At 33.9% G+C, this 24,302-nt stretch overlaps 5 protein-coding genes and 1 long non-coding RNA gene across 7 annotated transcripts; 2 read left to right on the top strand and 4 right to left on the bottom strand.

Moving 5' to 3' along the window:
- The first annotated feature begins 1,482 nt into the window (after positions 1-1,482).
- On the top strand, positions 1,483-3,141 carry LOC105140758 (40S ribosomal protein S10-1-like). 2 transcript variants are annotated; one of them, XM_011047723.1, is made up of 5 exons: positions 1,483-1,593; positions 1,683-1,731; positions 2,261-2,543; positions 2,647-2,773; positions 2,873-3,141. In XM_011047723.1, the coding sequence occupies exons 1-5, from the start codon at positions 1,591-1,593 to the stop codon at positions 3,005-3,007; spliced, it is 597 nt and encodes a 198-aa protein (XP_011046025.1). In that variant the 5' UTR covers positions 1,483-1,590; the 3' UTR covers positions 3,008-3,141. The 2 variants fall into 2 exon arrangements, with proteins under 2 accessions (XP_011046025.1, XP_011046026.1); XM_011047724.1 differs by having other exon boundaries at positions 1,484-1,593; positions 2,884-3,141.
- A 2,165-nt stretch (positions 3,142-5,306) lies between these two features.
- Positions 5,307-6,557, top strand: LOC105140756 (uncharacterized). The gene is made up of 2 exons (XR_845231.1): positions 5,307-6,084; positions 6,136-6,557. It is a non-coding gene; the product is annotated as an uncharacterized LOC105140756 (long non-coding RNA).
- On the bottom strand, positions 6,094-9,091 carry LOC105140757 (heat shock protein 83). The gene is made up of 4 exons (XM_011047722.1): positions 8,721-9,091; positions 8,490-8,631; positions 7,831-8,111; positions 6,094-7,705 (listed from the first exon to the last, which is right to left on the bottom strand). The coding sequence occupies exons 1-4, from the start codon at positions 8,856-8,858 to the stop codon at positions 6,155-6,157; spliced, it is 2,112 nt and encodes a 703-aa protein (XP_011046024.1). The 5' UTR covers positions 8,859-9,091; the 3' UTR covers positions 6,094-6,154.
- Positions 9,092-10,515: 1,424 nt separating this feature from the next.
- Positions 10,516-11,835, bottom strand: LOC105140818 (putative F-box/LRR-repeat protein At3g18150). The gene has a single exon (XM_011047816.1). The coding sequence runs from the start codon at positions 11,833-11,835 to the stop codon at positions 10,516-10,518; it is 1,320 nt and encodes a 439-aa protein (XP_011046118.1).
- A 2,198-nt stretch (positions 11,836-14,033) lies between these two features.
- Positions 14,034-15,926, bottom strand: LOC105140755 (putative F-box/FBD/LRR-repeat protein At3g49040). Its single transcript, XM_011047720.1, has 2 exons — positions 15,707-15,926; positions 14,034-15,210 (listed from the first exon to the last, which is right to left on the bottom strand). Exons 1-2 carry the CDS (start codon positions 15,714-15,716, stop codon positions 14,249-14,251), a joined length of 972 nt encoding a protein of 323 aa, XP_011046022.1. The 5' UTR covers positions 15,717-15,926; the 3' UTR covers positions 14,034-14,248.
- A 2,982-nt stretch (positions 15,927-18,908) lies between these two features.
- On the bottom strand, positions 18,909-20,562 carry LOC105140817 (putative F-box/LRR-repeat protein At4g15060). The gene has a single exon (XM_011047815.1). The coding sequence runs from the start codon at positions 20,560-20,562 to the stop codon at positions 18,991-18,993; it is 1,572 nt and encodes a 523-aa protein (XP_011046117.1). The 3' UTR covers positions 18,909-18,990.
- Between the last annotated feature and the right edge of the window lie 3,740 nt (positions 20,563-24,302).

Raw genomic sequence — 24,302 nt, 5'->3', positions numbered from 1 at the left:
GTTTTAATCCACCTTCTATTCAGTTTCAACCCTTCAGGAGGTCATGGAACAAGTTCGGTGATCTTTTTTGGTATGTGTTCTAGGTGAGATAAAAAAATGTTTTTATATTACCTTCTTACACTTTAGAACATTACAAGAAGAGCAAAGGAATTAGAACACAACGTTGTATAGAGTAATTTCCAAGGTTTACGAACACGTACACAGCATGGCAACAATTTGTTTGAAGTTCGTTGAATAAAATGAGATCTCAATCCTCGATTTATTAAATACAGGAGTATATAAAAAGATAAAAAAATTATTTTTAATCAATTAAAATTAACATCATAAATTTATAATCCTGATAATTGAAATTGAGTTAAATTTATAATTTTAATAATTAAAATTAAATTAACTGAACTATCCTATTAAATCTATAATTCAAGTTATGAGATTAAAATAATATTATAAAAAATAAAAAAAATTCTATAATTTATTTTATTTTAAATATCAACTAATATTAATTTTTTAAACTTGTAATCTAAGTTAATAGACTTAAAACATCATATTTAAAAAAATTATAAAGCCTAATTTTTAATTAACTAATTTTAAAAGATGAGTTTGAAAAAATAATTTTATTATAAAAAAATTCAAAATAAAAATTAACAATTAAAAAATTGAGGATCAGAATTGTAATAGAAAATAAAGTTTATATTTTATTGAAAGGTGAAATTATAAAAAATTAATTTAAAAAAAATTAAAAAATTAATTAAAAAATGATGATAAAAATTGAAATATAAAATTAAAATAATTTTTTTATTGGATGATGAAATAAATAAATAAATAAATAAATAAAAAATAAAAATATTTTTTATTGGATGATGAAATTGAAATGAAAAATAATTTTAATAAAAATAAGGATCAAATTGATAAAAATAATATACCATATATTTAGATTGAATGATGAAATTAAAAATAAATAAAACTTTTATAAAAGAGTTAAAGAAAAAAAAAAAAAAAAATTAATAATAATAATAATAATAATTAAAAATGAATTTAAAAACAAATAAAATATTTTTTAAAAATTAAGATTAGATATTAAAAATAAAAAAATAAAGACTGAATTCTAAATGATCATTTAAAAAAAAGAGGGGAAAAAAAACCCTTACCAGTTACCACCTACAAATTATCCACCCAACACACAAAATAATAATAATAATAATAAAATGCAATGATATTTTATACGGCACGGTGAAAATTGTTTTTTGAACAACAGAAAGCATCACATCTGCCGACCTCAAAGCGCGGCGGCCACCTCCACATAAGTCATAACTGCCTTTTATTTTTTATTTTTAAATTAATTTGGTTTCAATAAAAAGAAAGAAAAGAAAATTGGACTTGAGCTAGGCCCATAGTAGACCCACGTAAAAGTTAATTAATCTCAAATGAAATCCGGGCTACCTGTTTCCCCCAGCCCAGAACTAAACCCATATATATATTACGGTATCGTTTTCTTTAGGGTTTTGAAGTCCTCCTTAGCATCCTATCGAAAGAAGAGAGCTCTCCTCTCATCTCTGTACCAAAGCACAACACGGGGCTTGCATTTGAGCAACCATGGTAACCCCCTCTATCTCTTCCTCTCTACTTCTAATAGACAAAAAGATAGAAAGATACTGACTTTTTTATGCTGTCTATCACTGTTTCAGATTATTTCAGAGAAGAACAGAAGAGAAATCTCGAAGTACCTCTTTCAAGGTCTTGTCTTTTTCTGCTATAGATCTATTTTTAGTTATCTAGAAAGAAAACCCATGAAGGATCTTTTGTATTTTTTATGGTTTTTGGAATATTCACTTCTAGTTGTGGGTTTTGAAGAATTGGGGTTAATGTTCACAGCTTGTGATCATACAGAGCTGATTTAATAACATTGAGTTCTTCTAATAACATGGATGTCAATTAGAAAAGCCATTGAGTTATAGGGTACATTCTCTTTTTGTCCAAAGCAGTAGTCTTTAGCTGATTTTGTTCTTATTGCATTGATAATTCAAGTGAGATGCAGTCAGTATTATCATACTTCAGCTAGTTCCTCTTTAGGTGTAGGTTTTAATGGGTTTTTGTCCTGGTAGTTGGTATACAAAATTAAGACTATGCTGAGTATCTTGGTCATTCTTGCTTTGTTTTGGATATGATCAGTTATTCGGAATGGTGAAGTTTTGTTATTTTTTCAAATTATCCAAATGGGGCTAGTGAGGTTTAGTTTTATCTTATTTGTTTCCCGATTCTGCAGAGGGAGTTTGCTATGCAAAAAAAGATTACAATCTTGCAAAGCACCCGGAGATTGATGTTCCCAATCTCCAGGTTATTAAGCTCATGCAGAGCTTCAAATCCAAGGAATATGTTCGCGAGACATTTGCATGGATGTACTACTACTGGTATCTTACTAATGATGGAATTGAGTTCTTGAGGACTTACCTGAATCTTCCATCAGAAATTGTTCCTGCTACCTTGAAAAAACAGGCAAAGCCTGCTGGTGGTCGCCCATTTGGTGGTCCACCTGGTGACCGTCCCCGGTAATTTTAATTTATGTTGACAATTTAGTGATTTGAGTGTTCTCATCATCCTTGATTTTTTAGAATATACTAATTTGCATGTGGTGTTTGCTTGGATTTCTAGAGGCCCACCTCGCTTTGAGGGAGACCGTCCAAGATTTGGTGACCGTGATGGTTATCGTGGGGGCCCACGAGGGGGTGAAGGTGGTGAGAAGGGAGGAGCTCCAGCAGATTACCAGCCTGCATTTAGGGTAATTTCGCTTTAATACAATTACCCTAAATGTTAATACCCATTAGAGACAACTGCCAGTGTCTTCTTGTATATTCACTTCTAATTCTATTCCATGTTTGGATCTTCCAGGGCTCTGGTGGAAGGCCTGGCTTTGGTCGTGGAGGAGGAGGTTATGGTGCTGCTGGTCAAACTAGTTCTCCTGACTTTGCTTGAAGGTGTTGCTAGTCTTTTACAGTTTTGCTGTTTTTACTAGATGTAGCAGTTGTGCCCTTGTTCAACTCCTTAGCAAGTTGATCCTTGAGACTAGAAAACAGATCCTGTTTTGAAGTTCTTATTTAAAATTTGCTATTTGATGAAATGGAACTCCGATTTTTCTGTTTTGCTATCTATTGATTGCTTGATTTACTGTGGCTGTTTTCTTATCCAGAGGGCATGAATTGCAAGTGAGACTTGTCATTTAGGTGTTAGGTACACGGTATAACTTTGGGGGTTATGTTACTGCGTTCTTTGATGCAGGGGCTCTGGTATTGCCATCCTGAAAAACCAGCTCAAAGGGTCTGCATGTTCTAGTGCTCATAACTCAGTGCCCAGCAAACAAAGGCTGTTGTCTAAGTTTGCCTGAGTCTCTGGTGCCAATATGTAGATGAGCTTAAAATTTTAAAGTGTTCGCTAGATTAGTTTTGCGTGAAGTTTACCATCACATCTTTTCTACATCCAAGCTCTTGCAGGTTTCTGGCAAGGCGTAAATCGTCTAACTTCAGCCCGCGTTAAATAGTGGCCATGTTTTGAATATCAGCCCTAATTAAAATTAGGTTTCTAATTTTAGTCCTTTACATTAAACTGCAGTCATACAGTTCTCGATATGAAGCAAGGTTTTAGGATTGGTATGATCCTCCTAATCTGTGATGTTACTGAGCAACACATCAGCTACCCCCGACTAAAAATTCTCTTCACTAGACAAGCTCAGTGGCAGCATTAAAAAAAAACAAAAAAAGAAAACTAGAAGAGAAGGAGAAAACATTGTTCACCAAGATTGTTTACCTAGTTTTGATTGAGGACGGGAATAGTGTTATCTCCTTACTTTTTTGCCTTAAAAAATAGCCAATTATTTAGGGGTAAAATAGTTTTGTTTGAGAACAATTTTGATGTTCTAAAATTGATTCGGAGCAAGATAAGTATTTTCTGTTTTAATTGTATAATAAATCTACACCATTATCTTTAAAAAAATTAATTTTTAGCTTGGTTATTTTTGCATTTTTTATATTAAACAAAACACATAAAAAAAATCTATCTATCCTGGGAATGAAAATAAAAAAGAAGGCTGACAATGGGGTCCTTTTTGCAATTTTAAATTTTGTTGCACTGTTAAAAAATCCCAGTGTCCTTGATATCAAATAATTTAACTCTTAAATTAAATGGTATTTTTGTTATTTTGTTGTTGTAGTTGTATATATATATATATATATATATATATAACACTACTGAGTTCAGATAACTGGGTGAGGTCGTTTAAGTATTGATTGAGGAGGCTGAAATTGTTGTTCCAAGATTGCTTCCGATGTGCCTGGACAAGCGAGCATTTCTTTTTTATTCTCATTTCTTTCATTTCTTTTTCTCAGTTTCTATGTCTGCCCTTCTGTTATCTCCTTTCCTCAGTTTTTGCATCTGCCATATAATGTTTTAGATCTTTCTTTTATATTTATTTAATTGGAGATTTATTTTTCTTAAGCTTTTTGTATCCTATGTTTTATCAATTTTTTTATTTGATTGGATTCTCTTAGATCTTTTTATTTATTAAGTTTATTTTTATAGATAAATTTTATTAGTTGAATATAATTGATTAGTTGAATATTCAATTTTATTAGTTTATCAATTTTATCCTTGTAGTTTCCTTCTCCTTCCATGTATAATATTGATGGTTTATATGCTTTAGTTAATAGCTTTTATTTATTTATTTACAAATAATATCATTACCTAACTTTTATTTATTTATTTAAAAACAATACCATTACCAAAACATCCATCAATATTTGTTTTAATTAATTGTTACCAAATATTTTTTGTATGGTACGTTTTTTATTGTTGTCTTTGACTTAAATTTATTTACCATCACCTAAACATCCATCAATATTTGTTCATTGTTGTCTTTGACTTAAATTTATTTATTTACAAATAATACCATTACCTCAACATCCATCAATATTTGTTCTATATTTGTTTTAGTTAATTGTTACCCAATATTTTTTGTATGGTTTCTTTTTTGTTTTTTATTGTTGTACATCCATTTTAATTAATTGTTACCAAATATTTTTTGTATGGTACGTTTTTTATTGTTGTCTTTGACTTAAATTTATTTACCATTACCTAAACATCCATCAACATTTGTTCATTGTTGTCTTTGACTTAAATTTATTTATTTTCAAATAATACCATTACCTAAACATCCATCAATATTTGTTCCATATTTGTTTTAGTTAATTGTTACCCAATATTTTTTGTATGGTTTCTTTTTTGTTTTTTATTGTTGTCTTTGACTTAAGTCATATTATTACATTACTCGCTCCTATTTAATTCAATTAAGTTAATAGCTTTTATCTATTTATTTACAAATAATACCATAACCTAAACATCCGTGTATATTAATTTGTTTTTTGGAAAAGCATGGCATAGCACCTCACAGGTCTAGCATGAGACCATTACTAATGGCATGAGCCTAATCTGGTTCCCTCCATAACCTATGAGGCTATGACCTCCCTTTCAGGGACAAGGGTTTCTAGATCAAATGGGGGATTAGGCCGAACGGGTTCCAGCAGCACATCCAAATACGAGACATTCCATGTTTCATCATTGTCACAACCGCTGTGAACATGCATTGCTACCTGTTCTGGAAGGTTCAAAGTGATGACAACGGAAACCAGCTGGAAAACTGGAAGGTCAGGCCATCCAGCAAGAGCAGATGCATGCCAATCGAGTGGAAGTAACCATAGCTGTCAAATCCAATCAGGCTAGGCTTGTATCAAGGGCCAATATTTATGTTGAGACTTCTATTTTTCAATTCTTATCTGTCAAGCTAGGACTCACCCCTGTGTAGCCAAAAGTAAGTTCGGAATCAACCATCTGGTTACGTGAATCTAACAACATTCATTTTCGAAACAAGAGCCCAGCACAGATCAGGATGCATAATTTGATACAGCACAATCTATTGATCTTGTGACCACACACTACATAATGGCAGAAACTATTTGCAGACACTCACGAAGGACCACCTCTCTTCCAAATACACAACAAACACAAGCCTTCAGGAAAACAAAACCGATTCGCGAGTATTACATGAAACACAAGCCTTAAAGGAGGACAAAACCAATTCGCAAGTATTATCACATGACAACAAGCTGGGAGCTTAGTCCACCTCCTCCATCTTGCTCTCCTCAGCGCCGTCTTCCTCCAGGGCAGGCATGTCAGTATCATCACCAGCAGCCTCATCCTCATCAATGCTAAGACCCAGTTTCAACATCCTGTGAATCCTAGCAGCAAATGTGTTTGGATCATCAAGGCTGAAGCCAGAGGTTAGCAGGGCAGTCTCAAACAACAGTAACACGAGGTCCTTGACGGACTTGTCATTCTTGTCAGCCTCGGCCCTCTTCCTCAATTCCTCCATGATACCATTGTCAGGGTTGATCTCCATGGTCTTCTTGCTTGACATGTACGAGCTCATGCTGTTGTCCCTCAACGCCTGAGCCTTCATGATCCTCTCCATGTTAGCTGTCCAGCCATACTCTCCTGTTACCAAACAGCATGGAGAGTCCACAATCCTGTCAGAGACAACCACCTTCTCCACTTTTTCACCCAAAATGTCCTTGATTGTCTTGCAAAGGTTTTCAAAGGACTTCTTTTTCTCCTCCTTTTTCTTTTTCTCTTCCTCAGTCTCATCGTCAAGTTTGAGACCTTCCTTCGTAGCAGAAACCAGCTTCTTTCCATCATATTCCTTCAACTGGCCAACAGCATACTCGTCAATGGCATCAACCATAAACAGCACCTCGTAGCCCCTCTTCTTGAGCTTCTCAAGGAATGGAGAGTTTTCCACTGCCTTCTTGCTTTCTCCTGTAATGTAGTAGATGTCCTTCTGGCCCTCTTTCATTCTGGTGACGTAATCCTTCAAGCTTGTCATCTCATCGCCACTCTTAGTTGAATGGTAACGGAGCAAATCAGCCAGTTTGGCTCTGTTCTGACTATCCTCATGGATACCCAATTTCAAGTTCTTTGAGAAAGCATCATAAAACTTCTGGTAATCCTCCTTGTTCTCTGCAATCTCATTGAACATCTCAATGCACTTCTTCACTAGGTTCTTCCTAATAACCTTGAGGATTTTATTCTGTTGAAGCATCTCACGAGAGATGTTGAGGGGCAAATCATCAGAATCAACGACACCCTTGATAAATCCGAGGTACTCAGGGATAAGCTCCTCACAATTGTCCATGATAAAGACCCTCCTTACGTAAAGCTTGATGTTGTTCATCTTCTTTCTAGTGTCAAACAAATCAAATGGAGCTCTCTTCGGCGCAAAGAGAATAGCCTTGAACTCCAGCTGACCCTCAACAGAGAAGTGCTTAACAGCCAAATGATCTTCCCAATCATTGGTCAAACTCTTGTAGAAGGAAGCATACTCCTCCTTGGTGATCTCTTCCGGCTTGCGCAACCAGATAGGTTTCTGCTTGTTAATGAGCTGCCACTCATGAGAAACCTCCTTAATCTTCTTTTTCTTGGATCTAGTCTCCTTCTCCTCATCTACTTCCTCAATATCACCCTCCTCTTCCTTCTTCGGTTCATCATCCTCATCGTCACTAATCTCCTTCTCAGTCGTCTTCTCGGTCCACAGATAGATAGGATAACTGATGAACTCAGAATGCTTCTTCACAAGATCCTTAATCCTCCTCTCCTCCAAGTACTCAAGCTACAAACAAAATTATTGCAGAAACCAAAAGTCATAACCCATAATCAAATCTAACACGAACAATCCAAGAACAGCATCCACAAACCAAAAAAGTCAAATTAAATTAAACAGGACGCTTTATTTACCTGATCCTCCTTGAGGTAGAGGGTAATCTTAGTACCCCTACCAAGTTGCTCTCCGTTAACATCCCTTGTAACAGTGAAAGATCCACCAGCTTGTGACTCCCAAACATATTGCTCATCATCATTATGCTTAGTAGTCACCACAACCCTCTCAGCAACAAGGTAAGCAGAATAGAATCCCACACCAAATTGTCCAATCATACTAACATCAGCCCCTGCCTGCAATGCCTCCATAAACTCCTTTGTCCCCGACCTCGCAATTGTTCCCAAATTATTCACCAAATCTACAATTCACAAACTCAAAAAAATAAGCATTCCTAAATCATATCAACCACAATCAGCTCTCTCTAATCCCCACCCCGCGCCCCCACCAATACCTTACCAATAAAACACTTACTCACTATTCCACTCGCAATTTTAATAGACTTCCGCTTTTCATCTCATAAGAATCCCGAACCAAAAACATAAAACAAGTAACTTACATCCCAAAACCCAGAATCCTAATCAATAAACAAAAATCGCACTGCCTCGGATGGTAACTTTGAAGATTAAACTTTTGGGTTTGAGAGATAAACACGGAATCAAGAGCAGGAAACAAAATTTTCAGCGATCCAGATGATAAATTTTTAAAGAAAAATGGATTGTAGAGAACATTGATGTACCTGCTTTGGTCATGCCAACACCGCTATCGATGATGGACAAGGTGTTGTTAGTTTTATCAGGAACAAGCCTGATGAACAACTCCGGCTGTGCATCAAGTTTGCTCTTATCGGTCAAGCTCTCAAATCTAATCTTATCCAACGCCTAAACAAATCCCAGGAAACAACCATTAGCACCCTGAAAACATAAGAACCCCGGAAAAACAAGGACTGAAAGAACAGAAGATAACGTACATCAGAAGCATTGCTGATGATTTCACGAAGGAAGATTTCTTTGTTGGAATAGAATGTGTTAATGATCAAGCTCAAGAGCTGGTTGATCTCAGCTTGGAATGCAAATGTCTCTGCTTCTCCCATTTGCACGTCTGCCATCTTTCCCACGCTCAAGCAAGCAAGAAAAGACGATTAAGAGAGCAAAAAACGACGCAGAAGCAACAAAGCTAAAGAGAATTCGATGATGGATTATTTAGGGCTTGTTCTAGACGAGGGAATAAAGTTTGCTTTAGGGTTTTTTTTATAGTGGATGATGGGTTCTAGGTTCTTCTTGAAGCGTGAATCTGTCTAGATTGTTCGGGGAAACGACGACGTAAAGGGGAAGGATGCATGGTTTTCGAGGGAAGTCGAGAAGGTTCTGTTCAGGTTTGCTAAGGGAGACCTGGAGGATTTTTTTTTTTAATTTGTTTTATTTATATAGGGTTGAATTTGATGACAGAGTGGGACCAATTCTCTTGCTTTGAATTGTTTGGTACTTGATGTTTTGAGACTGTTGCATTTTAGTCCGGACATTTTGGGAATTTCAATATATTTCTAATTTGAATTTTTCAATGAGCTGACTTTAATTTTTGAAATAAAAAAAAATGCAACTCAAATTTTTAAAAAGATATGTAATAATAATAATAATAAAAACATAGATAGTATACTATTATTATTGTTATATTTAAATAAAGTTAAAATTAAAAAAAAAATTATTTTGAAAAAATTATCTATATTAAGGTTGTAGTGCAACGAAGATTCGAGTTTTATTGTGCATGTTTGTTATTCTTGTGATATCTTATTTATTTACTCGATTTGCAGAATGTTTAATAAATTATAAAAATTAATCATGTCACGTGTAAGTTGATACAAAATTTCATATAAATCAAAAAAAAAAAGAAGGAAAGACCGAGACATGTGTTTCTATCCCGAGTGCCCCCTCATTGTATTCTGATACTGTTAATTATGGAGACTCTATTTTGCTCGGAGCTTCCTTTTCGTGAATGTCGAGATCTTCGTCTAAGCTTTCTTTCCCTTGAGACTCTTCTCTCTTGACAGCTTTCATTTCGTGTGTGTCGTATATCTCTGAAATATAAAGTTTATTACTAGTTTCTGGGCTAATAATGAAAGTCTCTTGCTGGGAAAAAGGTGTCGAGAGGAGATAGGACAAGTTAGCCCAGGATTTCTCACGTCCCTAATGAACAGGTAGAGAGTCTGGTTCAGCAATAACATTTCAGAGATGTTAGTTACTAATAAATGGTTCATCTTATTGTGTTAATTCTGCCCATCAAGGTTGATTATAACTATTTCCCACTCAATACTCAGGATGTGTTGTGAAAAATCTGTTCTTGGGAGACTCTACTGATCGGGATACTGTCTTGGAGCTGGTTCTTCATCGCCTAACACTTTGGCTGATACGGGATCCTCCTTCTGTCAAATCAGTAAGGCGTCGAGTTTTGTTCATTATATGCTTGCTGGTATATACCTCTGTCTATTTTTGTTTTCCTTTTTTGCCTCCCTTCTCTTTTCTGTATTCTTCTTTTGCTTGCTAATTTAGTCATTATTTTTATGGCACTAGCAAATATTAATAAAATCAGAAATTAACAGTAGCATTTCAGACGTTAAATAGTAAGTATCAAATTATTCATCGCAAACCAGAAAAAAACTTGTTCATTACAAACTCGTAGGGCTGCTCAGCTGAGCCCTGCTAGCTAGGTTCAACTGTTTTCCTAGAAAATTTATTCAAGCATTTAAATAAACTGGAACTGCACCATCTTTAAGGAAGAGAATTGAAACTCCATTCGAATTCAAAACGAATCGTCTCCTTTGGTTCAAGAGTTTGCAATGAATCTAAGAAAGCATCGCATGTAACAACCTTCCGATATCCATTTCTTCCACAACGATCGATCTGGACGCCTTTTAAGTCATGCTGCCAACCATTTAAATGGTTACCTCCACAATAATGTTTATGCTTCACTCTCCGCACTAGTTTCTTGCAAATAATCTTTATGAACTCATCGTTGGTTCCACAGCCTGAAACAAGTAATAAAGATTCTGGACGGCAAATACTAAACAAGACATCAACAAGAGAGTGGCCTTTTTTCTCTATGATATAGGTTTTCAGCTTCAAGTGACTGATACGATGTACAGGATCGGAGACCTCGCTGACTATTTTTTCGATCCCAGAAGAGTAATAACCGAAAATACACAGAGTGACACGCTTGATTTGGTTGAGATTTTTTAGATATTTCCTAAAACTTTCTGTACAACCCTTAAACTTAAATACCTCTAGATTTTTGCAGGAGGTCAGATCAATATGAGTCTTCTCAAAGTAAAATGGAGAATAAGAGAAAGTATGAAGACTAACCACATCAATCTCAATCTTCTCCATAAGCGGAAAAGATTGTCTCTTCACCTTAACCTTCTTGAGTTTTCTTAAACCTGAAAGGTGAAGGTACTGTAGCCCACCGCATTCTACTAGAGCAAATTTCTCGATGAAAGGGCAGGTAAAGACGAGATTGTCAAAAATCCTTTGGTCACAGATTTTAACATGTTTCAGGGAGAGCTCACGAAGAGAAGGCCAATTCAAGGGGCCGTTGAGAATACAACCAGCTAACCTACAAACAATCAATTCTTTGACACACAAGGTGGCTTCGGGTAGTCTATAATAGTCAGGTACACAAAAGTCGATAGAAAGCTCCTTAATACCCTTCTGTGTACCCAGTCGTATACAGCGATTGATATGTTTAGCCAGTTGAGGTTGCAGCGGCTGTTGGAAAGTAAAAAAATAAGTCCTGAAATAACGATCGGTGACAGAAAACTGAAATTTTGGTATGCTTCTGTATTGTCGGCATTGTCGTAGCAAAGAATTGTGGACAAAGGTAGCAAATTCCAAACTCCGATCAGAGTTTTCTGCGAAAAAAGAGGAACTGGAGAACTCAGATATGGGAAAAGAAGTGAAAACCTGATGCCATGTCTTGGACAAGACGCTAAGACGAACCACCTCTGGCGTTGAAAGAAGAGAGAGAATGTGGTGTATGATGTGTTCAGGCAATTGGGATATCCGATCAGCAGCATCCATAGAAATTGTGTTCATATTGATATTAGAGAATTTTAGTTAGTGATGTGAAACGTGAGAATGCTTTAAAAAATAACTCAAACAGTGTCTTTTATATGATTTTAGTCTCCTTTCCGGAGTTAAATTCTTAGGAATCCTTGAGTTGCAAGGATTTTAGTCTCTTTTACAGAGAGGATACCAAAAACTTTTTGGAGATAAAGCCTAGATCTCCTATTAACTGAAAACTAAGCATGTGTTTCAATAAGAGTAAATAATTTATTTAGTCCCTATTTTGTTTAGCAATGTAACAACTTAGCCCCCATAATTTTAGAAATCACAATTTAGTCTCTTGACTTTCTTTTATTTACATAATTAATTAATAAAAAATATCCATTAAATTTTTGAAAAAAATGCCAAGCTGCCATTGGGTTTCTTATGATTATTATATATCCAATAAAGTATTATGGAAGGAAAATAATTAAATTAATGAAAACTCATCACTATGAACGGAAATAAAAACATAGGGACTATTTCATTAAAACAAGGGATTGGATAATTACTCTATGAATAATGGTGACCGCGCGACCTAGAAAACTTTTAAAATACAAAAACTTTATAATAAATTCGTCCTAATCCTATCATGATTTTGTAGTCCTACATGAATAGGATTATTAGGAGAAAAACATAAGCTAAATACAAAAATAGAAAAATCATTTTGTTAAGTTCGGCTTGTTAGTTTTTCTTCTTTTATAAAATAAATCATAATCATAGAAGAACAAGGTTTTATTTTTTTAATAAATTACACTCTAGTGTATTTATTTGTTTTTTCAGTTTATTTTTATTTTTTTAGAAAGTACAATTTATAGGTCAATTTAATTTTTAAATTTAGAAAAACAAAAAATTCTGTCCTCAAATATCACATCACTTCCAAAATTGCAGTCACCAACAACTTAGTAATATCTGAGAAATTCTCAAGGCCAGAAGAAATGACAAGCATCAAAGCAGTCGAATATCTAGCATACAAACTCTTCGTATCTGAAAATTTCTCAAGAAAAGAAGAGATTGAAAATTTTGAATGAGTTCATCAAGGGGAAGGGTCCTTACTTGAACGGCCATTTCTTCGTTGGACTTGAACGCCAACTTTGCACAAGAGGCTGAGACAGCACTATTGTCAAGCAGTGGGAGGAGGGGATTGTGCCTCTACTTTCGGTGTTTTTTTGTATCAGGCATTTTGTCGAAACCTGGGGTGTCTCATGCTGTTCTGTATTTTTACTGCATTTGATGTTATTCTCTTTTTTATCAAGTCGCAGGGAAAATAGTATAAGCCTTGGTTTTTTCAAAGAGGCCTAACGTTTTAGCTCAACCAGTTCCTCAGATTTCAACGTGGTCATCAGTACAATTGATGCTTAATGGATATCATAATTGTCTGACCACATTATACACCACAATCTCTCCACATTATGCTTATTAATGGGCATGGCGTTATGCAGTTTCCTCTTGATTTTTATTCGACTAATTATAGTTTGCCCCAAGCTATCTTCCCTGCCAAGGAATTGGTTGTTTTAAGGATAGCTGGATGTGCTCTCGACACTGCCATAAATTTGCCCTCTTTGAGCGAGTTTTCTCTAAAAGAAGTTTATTTCGATTACCGAAGTATTATTGACAGTCTCATCTTTACCTGCACTTTCATCTATAAATTTTCTCTAATAGCTTGTTTCATCGACACAGACGAGGGTTTGAACTTTGAAGACTGAGAGCTTTAATCTCAATCTTCTCCATAAAATCTTTGAGTTTTGTGAAACCTGAAACTTTTGAGGTAACGTAACGGACAAGTATTAGAGAAATTCTCTTGATCAGAGACCACATAAACTTTGCTCACAAATTTGAACTTCTTTCAGAGAAAGATCATGCAGAGAAGGCCTATTTATGGTACCCTCCAGAACACAACATGATACAAGAAACTAAATTTAACAAGTCCACCAAGCAGTGGCCCTAAAAACAAGAATTACTAACATCTAATTGAACCTCATTTAAGGTGGTTAATCTAGCCTTATGTTTTTGAGCTGTGTGAGGCAACCGGCATAATCAGATGGCATGGCCCTGGAAATGTTATGGCCTGATTTTTGGGGCTTCCAGCTTATCATAACAAGACCAAAAATGATTACAAGATCATTGTAGGCACTGTGGAATTTGCCTTGCAAGGAACTTACGTTGTAAGTACTGGAGATGCGCATTAAGAAATTAACAGTAACATATCACGCTCTCAAGAATAAAATATCAAATTATTAAACAAAAAAATCCCAAACCAGAAAAAAAACTTGTTCAACACATACTCGAAGGTCTGCTGCAGCTGAATCCTGCCTAGAGTCAACTGTTTTCTAAGAAAACTTGTTCAAGGAATTATATATATAAATAAACTGACACTACACCATCTATAATGAAAAAACTTAAATCACCATTCGAATACAAAACGAATCTTCTGCTTCGGTTCCAGAGTTCGGAATGAATCTAAGAAAGCATGACATGTAACAACCTTCTTATATCCATTTCTTCCAAAATGCTCGATCTTGACGCCTTTTAAGTCACGCTGCCAACATTTGACATGGGCAGCTGCAGAATAATTTTTATGTTTCCCTCTGCGCACTAGTTTCTTGCAAAGAATCTTCATGAACTCATCGTTTCCTCCACAGCCAGTCACAAGTAATAAAGATTCAGAACGGCAAATACAAAACAAGTCATCAACAAGAGCGACGTTTACGTTCTCCATGCCGTCTATATAGGTTTTCAGCTTCAAGTGACTGATATCAAGCAAAACAGGATTGGAGACTTTGCTGACTATTTTGTTGATTACAGACGAGGAATAGCTGGTAATACGCAGAGTGACAAGCTTGATGTGGTTGAAACTTTCAATAATTTCCATAAAATCTTCGCGAATACTTTCACGCTGTTGAAAATAGATGAGATCAAGAGATAATTTAAGAGACACTTCTTGTAAACTTGTTTGATTCAAAGAAAACAAAGGCGGGATGTTTTCCATGTAACATTTGAATGACAGTAATCTTGGAGCATTGATGATAGCTTCCTCTGCCGACAAGTCAGGTAAAGAGAGGTTTAATTTTTCAAGCAGGGGGATAGAAATCTCAATCCTCTGAATGTGATGGCGATAACCGTGCAACACCAAAACTTTGAGGGAAGGGAAATTACAATTAAGGCCTTGAATCAGGTCTTCTGTAATCATACCATGCTTGTACTTAAATACCTCTAGATTTTTGCAAGAGGTCAGATCAATATCTGTCTTCTCCTTGTAGCATGCATAATAAGAGAAAGTCTGAAGACTAACCACGTCAATCTCAATCTTCTCCAGAGGCGGAGAGATTTGGCTTTTCACCTTAACTTTCTTGAGTTTTCTTAAACCTGAAAGGTGAAGGTAACTTAACCCCTTACATTCTATTAGAGCCAATTTCTCGATGAAAGGGCAGGTAAAGATGAGATTGTCGATAATACTTTGGTCACAAATTTCAACTTTTTTCAGAGAGAGCACACGCAGAGAAGGCCAATTTATGTTGCCTTTGAGGAGACAACCAGCTAACTTACAAACAACCAATTCTTTGACAGACAACACGGCTTCAGGTAGTCTGTGATATGGAGGCATACAAAAGTAGATAGAAAGCTCCTTAACACCCTTCTGTGTGCTTAGTTCTATACACCGATTGATGAATTTACAATAACGGAAAGGTCTACAAAGATATCTGGTACTGACAGACAACTGAAATCTTGGGATGCTTCTGTATAGTCGGCATTGTCGAAGCAAAGAATTGTAGACAAAGGTACAGAATTCGTAACTCCTGTCAGATTTTTTTGTGAAAAAAGAGGGACAGGAGAACTCAGATATGGGAAAAGAAGTGAAAACCTGATGCCATGGCTTGGACAATACACTAAGACGAACCACTTCTGGTGTTGAAAGAAAAGAGAAAATTCGATGTTTGATGTGGTTAGGCAATTGGGATATCCGATCAGCAGCATCCATAGAACTTGTGTTCATATTGAAATCAGAGAGAATCTGGGTGCTGATCTAAAACGAGAGGCGGCTTTATAAATTAACACAAACAGTTGTGGCAAACCCTAAAAACCCTAAACACAAAGCATGTGTTGAAGTAAGGGTAAATAATTTTTTACGTCCTGTTTATTTGGCAACATAATAACATAGTCCCTGTAGTTTCACAAATCATAACTTAGTCTTTTGATGAAGTCCCTTTAATGTTTATGAATATGAACTCTATATTATTCATCAAACATCCATTATTTTTTTAAAAAAAATTCTCAAACTATCGTTTGGATTTCTTTCAATCTATATATAACCAATAGAGTGTTATTAAAAGAAAATAATTAAATTCATCAATAACATCAAAACTAAGTTAAGCAAAAATAAAATAAAATATAAGGATCATTTTAATAAATACTCTCAGTGACATATAGGGATAACAATAATTGCATAATAATCAAGTTTCTTAATATTTATATCAAATTTAATATTTATAGGGTAAAAAAATTATATATTTATATTTTATTTATTGGATTTCAAATATCTATATAAATATCAATTATTCAAATATTATTTATCATTTAACAAAAACACATATAATATGTGTGTAGCAAGATTGGGTCTGGTTTAAAAATATTTATTTTAGTAAGATAATTATAAAAAATAAAATTACTTCGATTTAAGTAGATATCTATTATGTTTATAGTTATAAATTACCATTCTAGGTGATGGAAATAAAAATCTTCTAAAATAAATGTGGATTTGTAGCGCTACACAAGTAGAATTGTTAGGGAAAAACAAAAATTACTCATAAAAATAAACAAATCAAACAAGAAACAAAAAAAAATACTAAACATACTCCCATAATTGATTGGTATATAATCTTGAATAAATTTATCTAAATATTTTTCTTCATTATAATGATTCCAACCTCATGAAAGTTAATTATAAAATATCTTTATATTCTGCTATATATAATAATTTTTTTATTTTACCAGCCTAGTAAAAATAATAACTCGATAAATATTAATATGAATTTTAACTTGGCTCTTGTTTTATTTCAAATTAATTTAAAAAAATATTTTGTTAAATATTAATATTGATATGAGCTTTAACTTGGATATTGTTTTATTTTAAACTAGTTTTAAAATTTATAAAATGCAACAAACTTAATTAATCTTAAGTCAACTTCAAAGTAAAGAGAGAGATAAACAGAAAAAAATTAAAGAAATATAACAAAAATAGTTTTTTTAAATAAAAACAAAGATAATTCTTATCAATATTTTATGATGTAGAATTTGATTTTCTCTCCTTCAATGCTTGTTTATCTCCCATTATCACCATAAAATTTTAAAAGGCTAAATTATAATTATAAAAAACTAATGAACTAAACTATAAATCATAAACAAATAAAGGACTAAAGAAATAACTCGGTATAAAAAGTCCTCGGTAATAGCTTCCAAGAGGAAAAGAGACGGTTGTAGAAAGTGGCTGGGCTTCAAGTTGGGCATGTTTGCAGGAATTCAGAAAGCGCAATAAAATAGCCTGTTTGGATATGTTGAAGATTGTAGCGTATAATTTGTATTTTTTATTTTAAAATATTTTAAAATAATATTTTTTTATTTAAAAAAATTAATTTTGAAATCAATATATCAAAATAATTAAAAAATATAAATAAATTAATTTCTTATAAATTTTTTGTTTTAAAAAAATTTAAAGAACACGACTCCAATATTTATGAGGCCATTCTTTTGGATCCGAATTCGCTAGTAGATAAGCGGTTTGTTTTTCTTGTCTTTTCGACTGTTAAGATCAGTTCCAGCAATCAAATGGTTGTCTTCCTTTTCAATAATGTCACAAGATTATTGAGGACATTTTCCATGTCAATGGAATTCAATGCAGATCTTATCTTCAAGAACCAAAGACTATCGGTCTGGCCTCCATTGCTAAAGAAATCATCTTACCTGAATCCCTTTGCTCTTGCTTTCAGACTCAGACCCTTTTTTGAAGATTTAATATCCATGGCTCTGGCAGCTGCAACTGGACGCATGTCTTAGATGATGTTTGGATCGAGCGACAGTCAAGCTCAATGGGACTTTTCATTCACACCTCTGAAATCTGGGGCACAAGGAAGTAAGGTCGTTGTTACAACACGTGGCCGAAGCTTAACATCGGTTGTGCAGAGTGTTTCACCTTATCCTTTGAAGTTAGTAAACGACGACGATTGTTGGTCGTTGTTCTTAGAACATGCATTTGTTGGTGAGCCTGCACCTTCCCAGTTTGAAGAAATAGGTTGAAAAATAGTTAGTAGATGCAACGGCTTACCTTCAGCTGCAAGATGGCTTGGATGTCTCCTTAAGTCTAAAAGAGAAGTCGAGGAGATATTGAAGAGCAGTATTTGGAATCTGCGAAGTAGGAACATTCTTCCGGCTCTAAGATTTAGCTATTATCATTGTTTTCTTATCTAAAACAATGTTTTGTTTACTGTGCAGTTTTTACTAAAGGTCATTTGATTGGTAAGGAGGAATGAGGGATTTCTAGTCCATCTTGGTGGAAACAAGGAGATGAAGAAAAAACCAGGGTAGGAGTATTTTCAAGATCTTGTCACAAGATCATTTTTGGAACAGTCAAGTGATCATTGTTCATGCTTCTCCTCACAAATAACTAGGAGAATTTTGTATCCATGGAATTCTCCCTGAATGTGTCGAGAATTAATGTTATGCATACTATTTTGTGTTCTACTAATAGCATATTGGCTGTTGCAATGTATACTTATAGCTGGCGCAGATTTTGGCTATCTAGGAAATGAATATAATCATACGGCATGTCACCGGAAATTTTATGGCAGGATTTTTGGGACATCCGGCTGATCATAACAAGATCACAAATGATTACACGACCTTTGTAGACATTGTAGACTTTGCATTGCTAGGAACTTGTGTTATACTGGAGATGTGCATTCAGAAACTAACAGTAACATATCAGATGGTAAAGGGTAAAATATCAAATTATTAAACATAGGCATCGCAAACCAGAAAAAACTTGTTCAATACAAACTCGAAGGGCTGCTGCAGCAGAGCCCTGGCTAGGTTCAGCTGATTTCTAAGAAAATTTGTCAAAGCAAGTAAACAAAATAAATGCAAAAATTTAAATCACCATTCGAATAAAAAACGAATCTTCTCCTTCGGTTCCAGAGTTCGCAATGAATCTAAGAAAGCTTCACATGTGAGGATCTTGTTATATCCTTTTCTTCCACAATGCTGGATCCTGACGCCTTTTAAGTGATTCTGCCAACAACTTGCATAGGTAGTTGCATTCTCTATTTGCACTAGTTTCTTGCAAAGATTCTTAATGAACTCATCGTTTCTTGCACAGCCAGACACAAGTAATAAAGATTCTGGACGGCAAATACAAAACAAGCCATCAACAAGAGCGTGGCTTTCTTTCTCCCTGGTAAAGGTTTCCAGCTTCAAGTGACAGATATCAAGCAAAACAGGATTGGAGGCAGTACTGCTGACTATTTTGTGGATCACAGAAGAAGAATAAACGCAAATACTCAGAGTTTCAAGCTTGATTTGGTTGAGATTTTTAAGATATTCCCTAAAATCTTCGAGAAAACTTTCACCATGTTTAATATAGTGGAGATCAACAAATAATTCAAGACTAACTTCTTGTAAACTGTTCAAATAAAACAAAGACGGGATTTTGTGCATGACACATTGCAATGACCGTAATCTCGGAGTATTGATGATAGCTTCCACTGCCGATATTTGAGCTACAATGAGGTTTAATTTCTCAAGCAGGGGGATAGAAATTTCAATCCTCTGAAAGTGAAGGCGTTCACCGTGCAACACCAAAACTTTGAGGGCAGGGAAATTACGATTAAGGTATTGAATCATGTCTTCTGTAATGTTATAACCCTTAAACTTAAATACCTCTAAATTTTTGCAAGAGGTCAGATCAATATCTGTCTTCATATAATGGTGTGCAGAATAAGAGAAAGTATGAAGACTAAGCACATTAATCTCGATCTTCTCCATATGCGGATATCCGCTTTTCACCTTAACCTTCTTGAGTTTTCTTAATCCTGAAAGGTGAAGGTACTTCAGCCCAAAACATTGTACTAGAGAAAATTTCTCGATCAAAGGGCAGGTAAAGAAGAGATCGTCGATAATCCTTTGGTCACAAATCTGAACTTCTTTCAGAGAGAGTTCACGCAGAGAAGGCCAATTTATGGCGCCGTCGAAAATACAACCACCTAAACTACAAACAACCAATTCTTTGACAGACAACAGGGCTTCAGGTAGTCTATAATATCGAGGCATACAAAAGTAGATAGAAAGCTCCTTAACACCCTTCCGTGTACCTATTTCTATACACCGACTGATAAGTTTATCAAGTTCACACGGCAACAGGAGATATTTAGAATAAACATAAGGTCTACGACGATCTTGGGTGAAAGAAAACTGAAATTTTGGTATGCTTCTGTATTGACTGCATTGTAGAAGCAAAGATTTGTAGACAAAGACAATAAATTCGAAACTATTATCAGAAATTTTTTCGAAAGATGAACTGCAGAACTCAAACATGGGAAAAGAAGTAAAAACCTGATGCCATGCCTTGGACAAGACACTAAGACGAACCACCTCTGGTGTTGAAAGAAACGAGAGAATATGGTGTATGATGTGGTCAGGCAATTGAGATATCAGATTATCAGTATCCATAAAATTATGTTGATACTGTTTTTAGAAAATTTGGTTGTTCATCTAAAATGTGTGGTTACTTTATAAGATTTTAGTCTTTTTTCTGGAGTCAAATTATCAAGAATCCTTGAGTTTCAAGGATTTTAGTCTCCTGTCTGTGAAGGATACCACAAAAAATTAGGAGACAAAACCTAGACCATAACTAAAAACTAAGCATGTATTTAAATGAGTAAATAATTTTATTTAGTCCCTATTCTTTTAGTAATAAAATAACTTAGCCTCTATACTTTTAGAAATCATAATTTAGTCTTTTTTTTGTTCTTTTTTTTATTTACTTAATTCATCAAAAAAATCATTAATTTTTTGAAAAACAAATGTAAAAAACAATCAATTGGGTTTCTTTTAATTATTATATTGCCAATAAATATAATAAAATTAATCATAACTCATCATTTTAATTAATGATTGCAAATGTCAAACCAAGTTATAAACAAAAACAAAAATATATGTATTATTTCATTAAAACAAGGGATGAAATAATTATTCTATGGATAATAGTAACTAGCCTAAAAACTTTAAAAATACAAAAAGTTACTAAGAAATTATAAATACAACTAAAAGACATTGAGTCAGTTTAATTATTCATATAAATAATAAACCTAGTTAATAAAATTGTTTATTCATTTTATAACAACTTTGTCCCTCAGTTGAATTAGTTAATGTGTGACGCTGATTGATATGAGTTTAAACTTTGGACGAATCAATATTTTTATTTTTGTGATAAAAAACCAATTTATTATCTTTTTTTTCTCTCTCAAAAAAGAAAGGGACAACATAAGCCCGGAGGCCTGCCTCTAGCCTATGCAACTAGTTTTCTTATACCAAGTTTATGACTTATTTTAGTGACCTTTTGGTTTTTTATTGGGCTCTTTTTTATCTTAATTTCATTTTAATATAGGTTTTATTGAATTTTATCATTCAGTATTAGTTTGATTTTGTGAATTGATTTTGATAATTTTTTGTTATCTTTTATATTTTTTATCATATAATAAAACAAAAATTAATTCAGCCTAGTAGAGTCCATAACTCGGGTCATGGGTTTGGTGGGTTCATTACGGTGAACATGATTTTTTTTCTTTTGATTTTTTTCTTTGAACTTACCAAGTCGATAGTCATATCAAGACAATTCCTAACTTAAAATCCAGGCTGATAAAAAAGTAAAATTAGGATTTTTCAAGTTTGACCCGTTGTATCGAATTTAATGAAAATATCAAAAAAATTCTGAAGGTCTAGATATTATTTTTTTACTTTCCAAAAAATCTGGGTCGAACACTTGACAAAAACATAAACGATAAACTAGTACATCCTAATCCTATTGGGATTATTAGTTACATTTCTTTGTTCTGAACCATTCTTTGAATTCAAACTCTTCATTCTTTTTCTTGATTGAATTTCTTTATTCAATATTGAATTGAATTCACAGTTACAAATGAAACGGAAGGACTTTTATTGGAATCCTTATCCCAATTCTCAGTAATAAGAGGGTTACATGAATTGAATTGTTAAGAGAGAAAAAAAAAGATACATATAAAAGTAGAAAAATCAATTCTTTTTAGGCCTTAATCTTAATCATTGTTATTACACTTGACAGGTCAACTCAGGGTTTAAACCAACTGGAATGATAAAAAAATGGTGTTTTTAAGTGTTATCTAGTGCTTTTCATATAGAAAAATTCCATTAACTAACCAAGATGTTTATTGATTGATGTGTTATGTCGTGGTTGTTATCCCATATATGTTGTCGCATTCAGCATCATGCTGACCGTAAGAAACTCAATGAAAAGAATATATTTCTGACATCTTGTTTTTTGGTGGGAAAATGTCTTGTTTAAGAAGCTACCTGGTATTATGATCACTAGGAATCCTAACTAGTCAATATAGATTCTATAGTATGAGACTAATTACATAAAATAAAAGATAGTATCACCCCTTAAGGATCTTGTCTAAGACAGTCTGCATTGCTGATTTTATCTTAAATTGCTAAAAGTTTGGTGGTTTATGCTATAATGATTTGCTTGCAATATTCTTGATTCTAGTGTGAGTAGATATTCAACTACATATACTTTCAACTTTAGTGTTGGTAAATATTACGTAATAAAAAAACATATGATATTCCCCAACTCTAGCATCAACGAATAAACAAGTAAAATAATTTTGAAATCAATGCATGTATTTTTTTATGTTATATCTACCTATCTTGTAAGGGTTGGGTTGGACCCAGCCGGTACAGTTTGGTCACTAGCCCAAGCCTGTGACCCAATAAAGAGGCAGGTGTACATTGTTACGCTTGCCTGCTACATACACAAATAAGTTATAATTCATTACTACCATAGCAAGTGAATTGTAATTCGCTACTACTGTAGCAAGTGAATTGTAATGCAAAGTAAAGGAATAGTGCTGAATGAATTAAGCTATAAAACGGGTAGAGAAGAAAAAGGGATTACCTGGTCTACTAAAGCTTCTTTTCTTCTTCTTCTGGTCTTTCTGCTATTGTGTATTATTTCTATAACTTTGTTTTGTTCTGTCCTTCCCTACTTACTCTCCTCTCTGTTTCATTTTTTTTCCTCTCCTTTGTTTTTTTTTCATTTGTATCTCTTTACTCTCTTAGTTTAGTTTCACCTAGTGTCACTTTGTTTTATCTCCCCTATATTTGTTTGCATCTTATGTGGTCTCTTAGAATGCTCTGTTACTGTTAAAGATGGATCTCTAGAGCTCCTGCAGAAATACAATGTTCTGGACTCACCTTTTCTTTTTACTTTCTGTCTCCCCCTCTCTCTATTGGTTTCTTTCACTTTGATTCTCTGTTTTTGTTGCTTTAGTTCTTTCTTGGGTTCCAACTGCCTTCTTTTTCTGTATATTCTCTATCTATTCTTTCCTTTTTAGCTTACCCCCTTCCCTATATGAGGCCTTTCTCTCGCTTTTATAAAGCTAGAAAAGGTCATGTGTTCATCCCTTCAATAAATATGGCACGTTCCATAAGGGATCGTATGCATCATAGTCCATGACCTGTTGGTTGTGTTTGCTGTTGATTTAATCGTATGCATCATAGTCCATGACCTGTTGCTGTTGATTTGGTCTTCAGGATGAGGAGATGATGAACATTATATGTCGAAAACAACATCAATTTCACCCGAAATAACTATTTTTAACTTGGCCCTTGAATTTTTAACATTTAACAATTAGGTCCTAATTTCATTAATTAAACAATTCAAAGTTCAATTAAGTCCCCAAACTTTCAGTTCTTTCAATTTTTAACCAAATTGACTCTTAAATTTATAATTCAATCCTTATGAGTTTCCAACTTTCAATTTGTGTTGTCTTAACCCAATATTCAATTCATTCATTTTTTATTTCTTATTTTTTAAAAAAAATTCAAAAATTAGGTTATGACATGTGTTATTATTGAAAATATTAGTGTAGAAAATGATATGCTCTCTATAGAAAACATTAATGCACAAGAACATATGTGTGTGCACGAGCTAAAAAAACATGAAAAGTCTATATGCATGACTCTTAGAACTTGAGAAAATAGATAAAAGAATGTGCCAAAGTTGGTAAGGGTATCGAGCATGTTTGAGCTAAAATTCCAACTATTTGGCCATAAGACAAATGGATAAAATTTAGGATGGAAAAGCTAGCCATTAAAGCCTAGCCTAAATGGCTGGTTTATTTCTAGCCTAGACAAACAAGGTGTTTGGAATA

The sequence above is a fragment of the Populus euphratica genome, unplaced genomic scaffold (assembly GCF_000495115.2).
Source record: "Populus euphratica unplaced genomic scaffold, PopEup_1.0 scaffold109.1, whole genome shotgun sequence".
Taxonomy (NCBI): domain Eukaryota; kingdom Viridiplantae; phylum Streptophyta; class Magnoliopsida; order Malpighiales; family Salicaceae; genus Populus; species Populus euphratica.
Note: the sequence above shows the minus strand (reverse complement) of the source record. Positions and strands in the feature narration are given on the sequence as shown.

Excerpts from the sequence above, each read along its gene's own strand:
- LOC105140757 (XM_011047722.1), bottom strand. The coding sequence starts at position 8,858 with ATGGCAGACGTGCAAATGGGAGAAGCAGAGACATTTGCATTCCAAGCT. Across the intron at positions 8,112-8,489 it reads TGTTGGCATGACCAAAGCAG|ATTTGGTGAATAATTTGGGA; the intron begins GTACATCAATGT and ends TGTGAATTGTAG. Across the intron at positions 7,706-7,830 it reads TCTACCTCAAGGAGGATCAG|CTTGAGTACTTGGAGGAGAG; the intron begins GTAAATAAAGCG and ends TTTTGTTTGTAG.
- LOC105140817 (XM_011047815.1), bottom strand. The coding sequence starts at position 20,562 with ATGGATACTGATAATCTGATATCTCAATTGCCTGACCACATCATACAC.
- LOC105140758 (XM_011047723.1), top strand. Across the intron at positions 1,732-2,260 it reads CTCGAAGTACCTCTTTCAAG|AGGGAGTTTGCTATGCAAAA; the intron begins GTCTTGTCTTTT and ends CCGATTCTGCAG. Across the intron at positions 2,544-2,646 it reads CCACCTGGTGACCGTCCCCG|AGGCCCACCTCGCTTTGAGG; the intron begins GTAATTTTAATT and ends TTGGATTTCTAG.
- LOC105140818 (XM_011047816.1), bottom strand. The coding sequence starts at position 11,835 with ATGAACACAATTTCTATGGATGCTGCTGATCGGATATCCCAATTGCCT.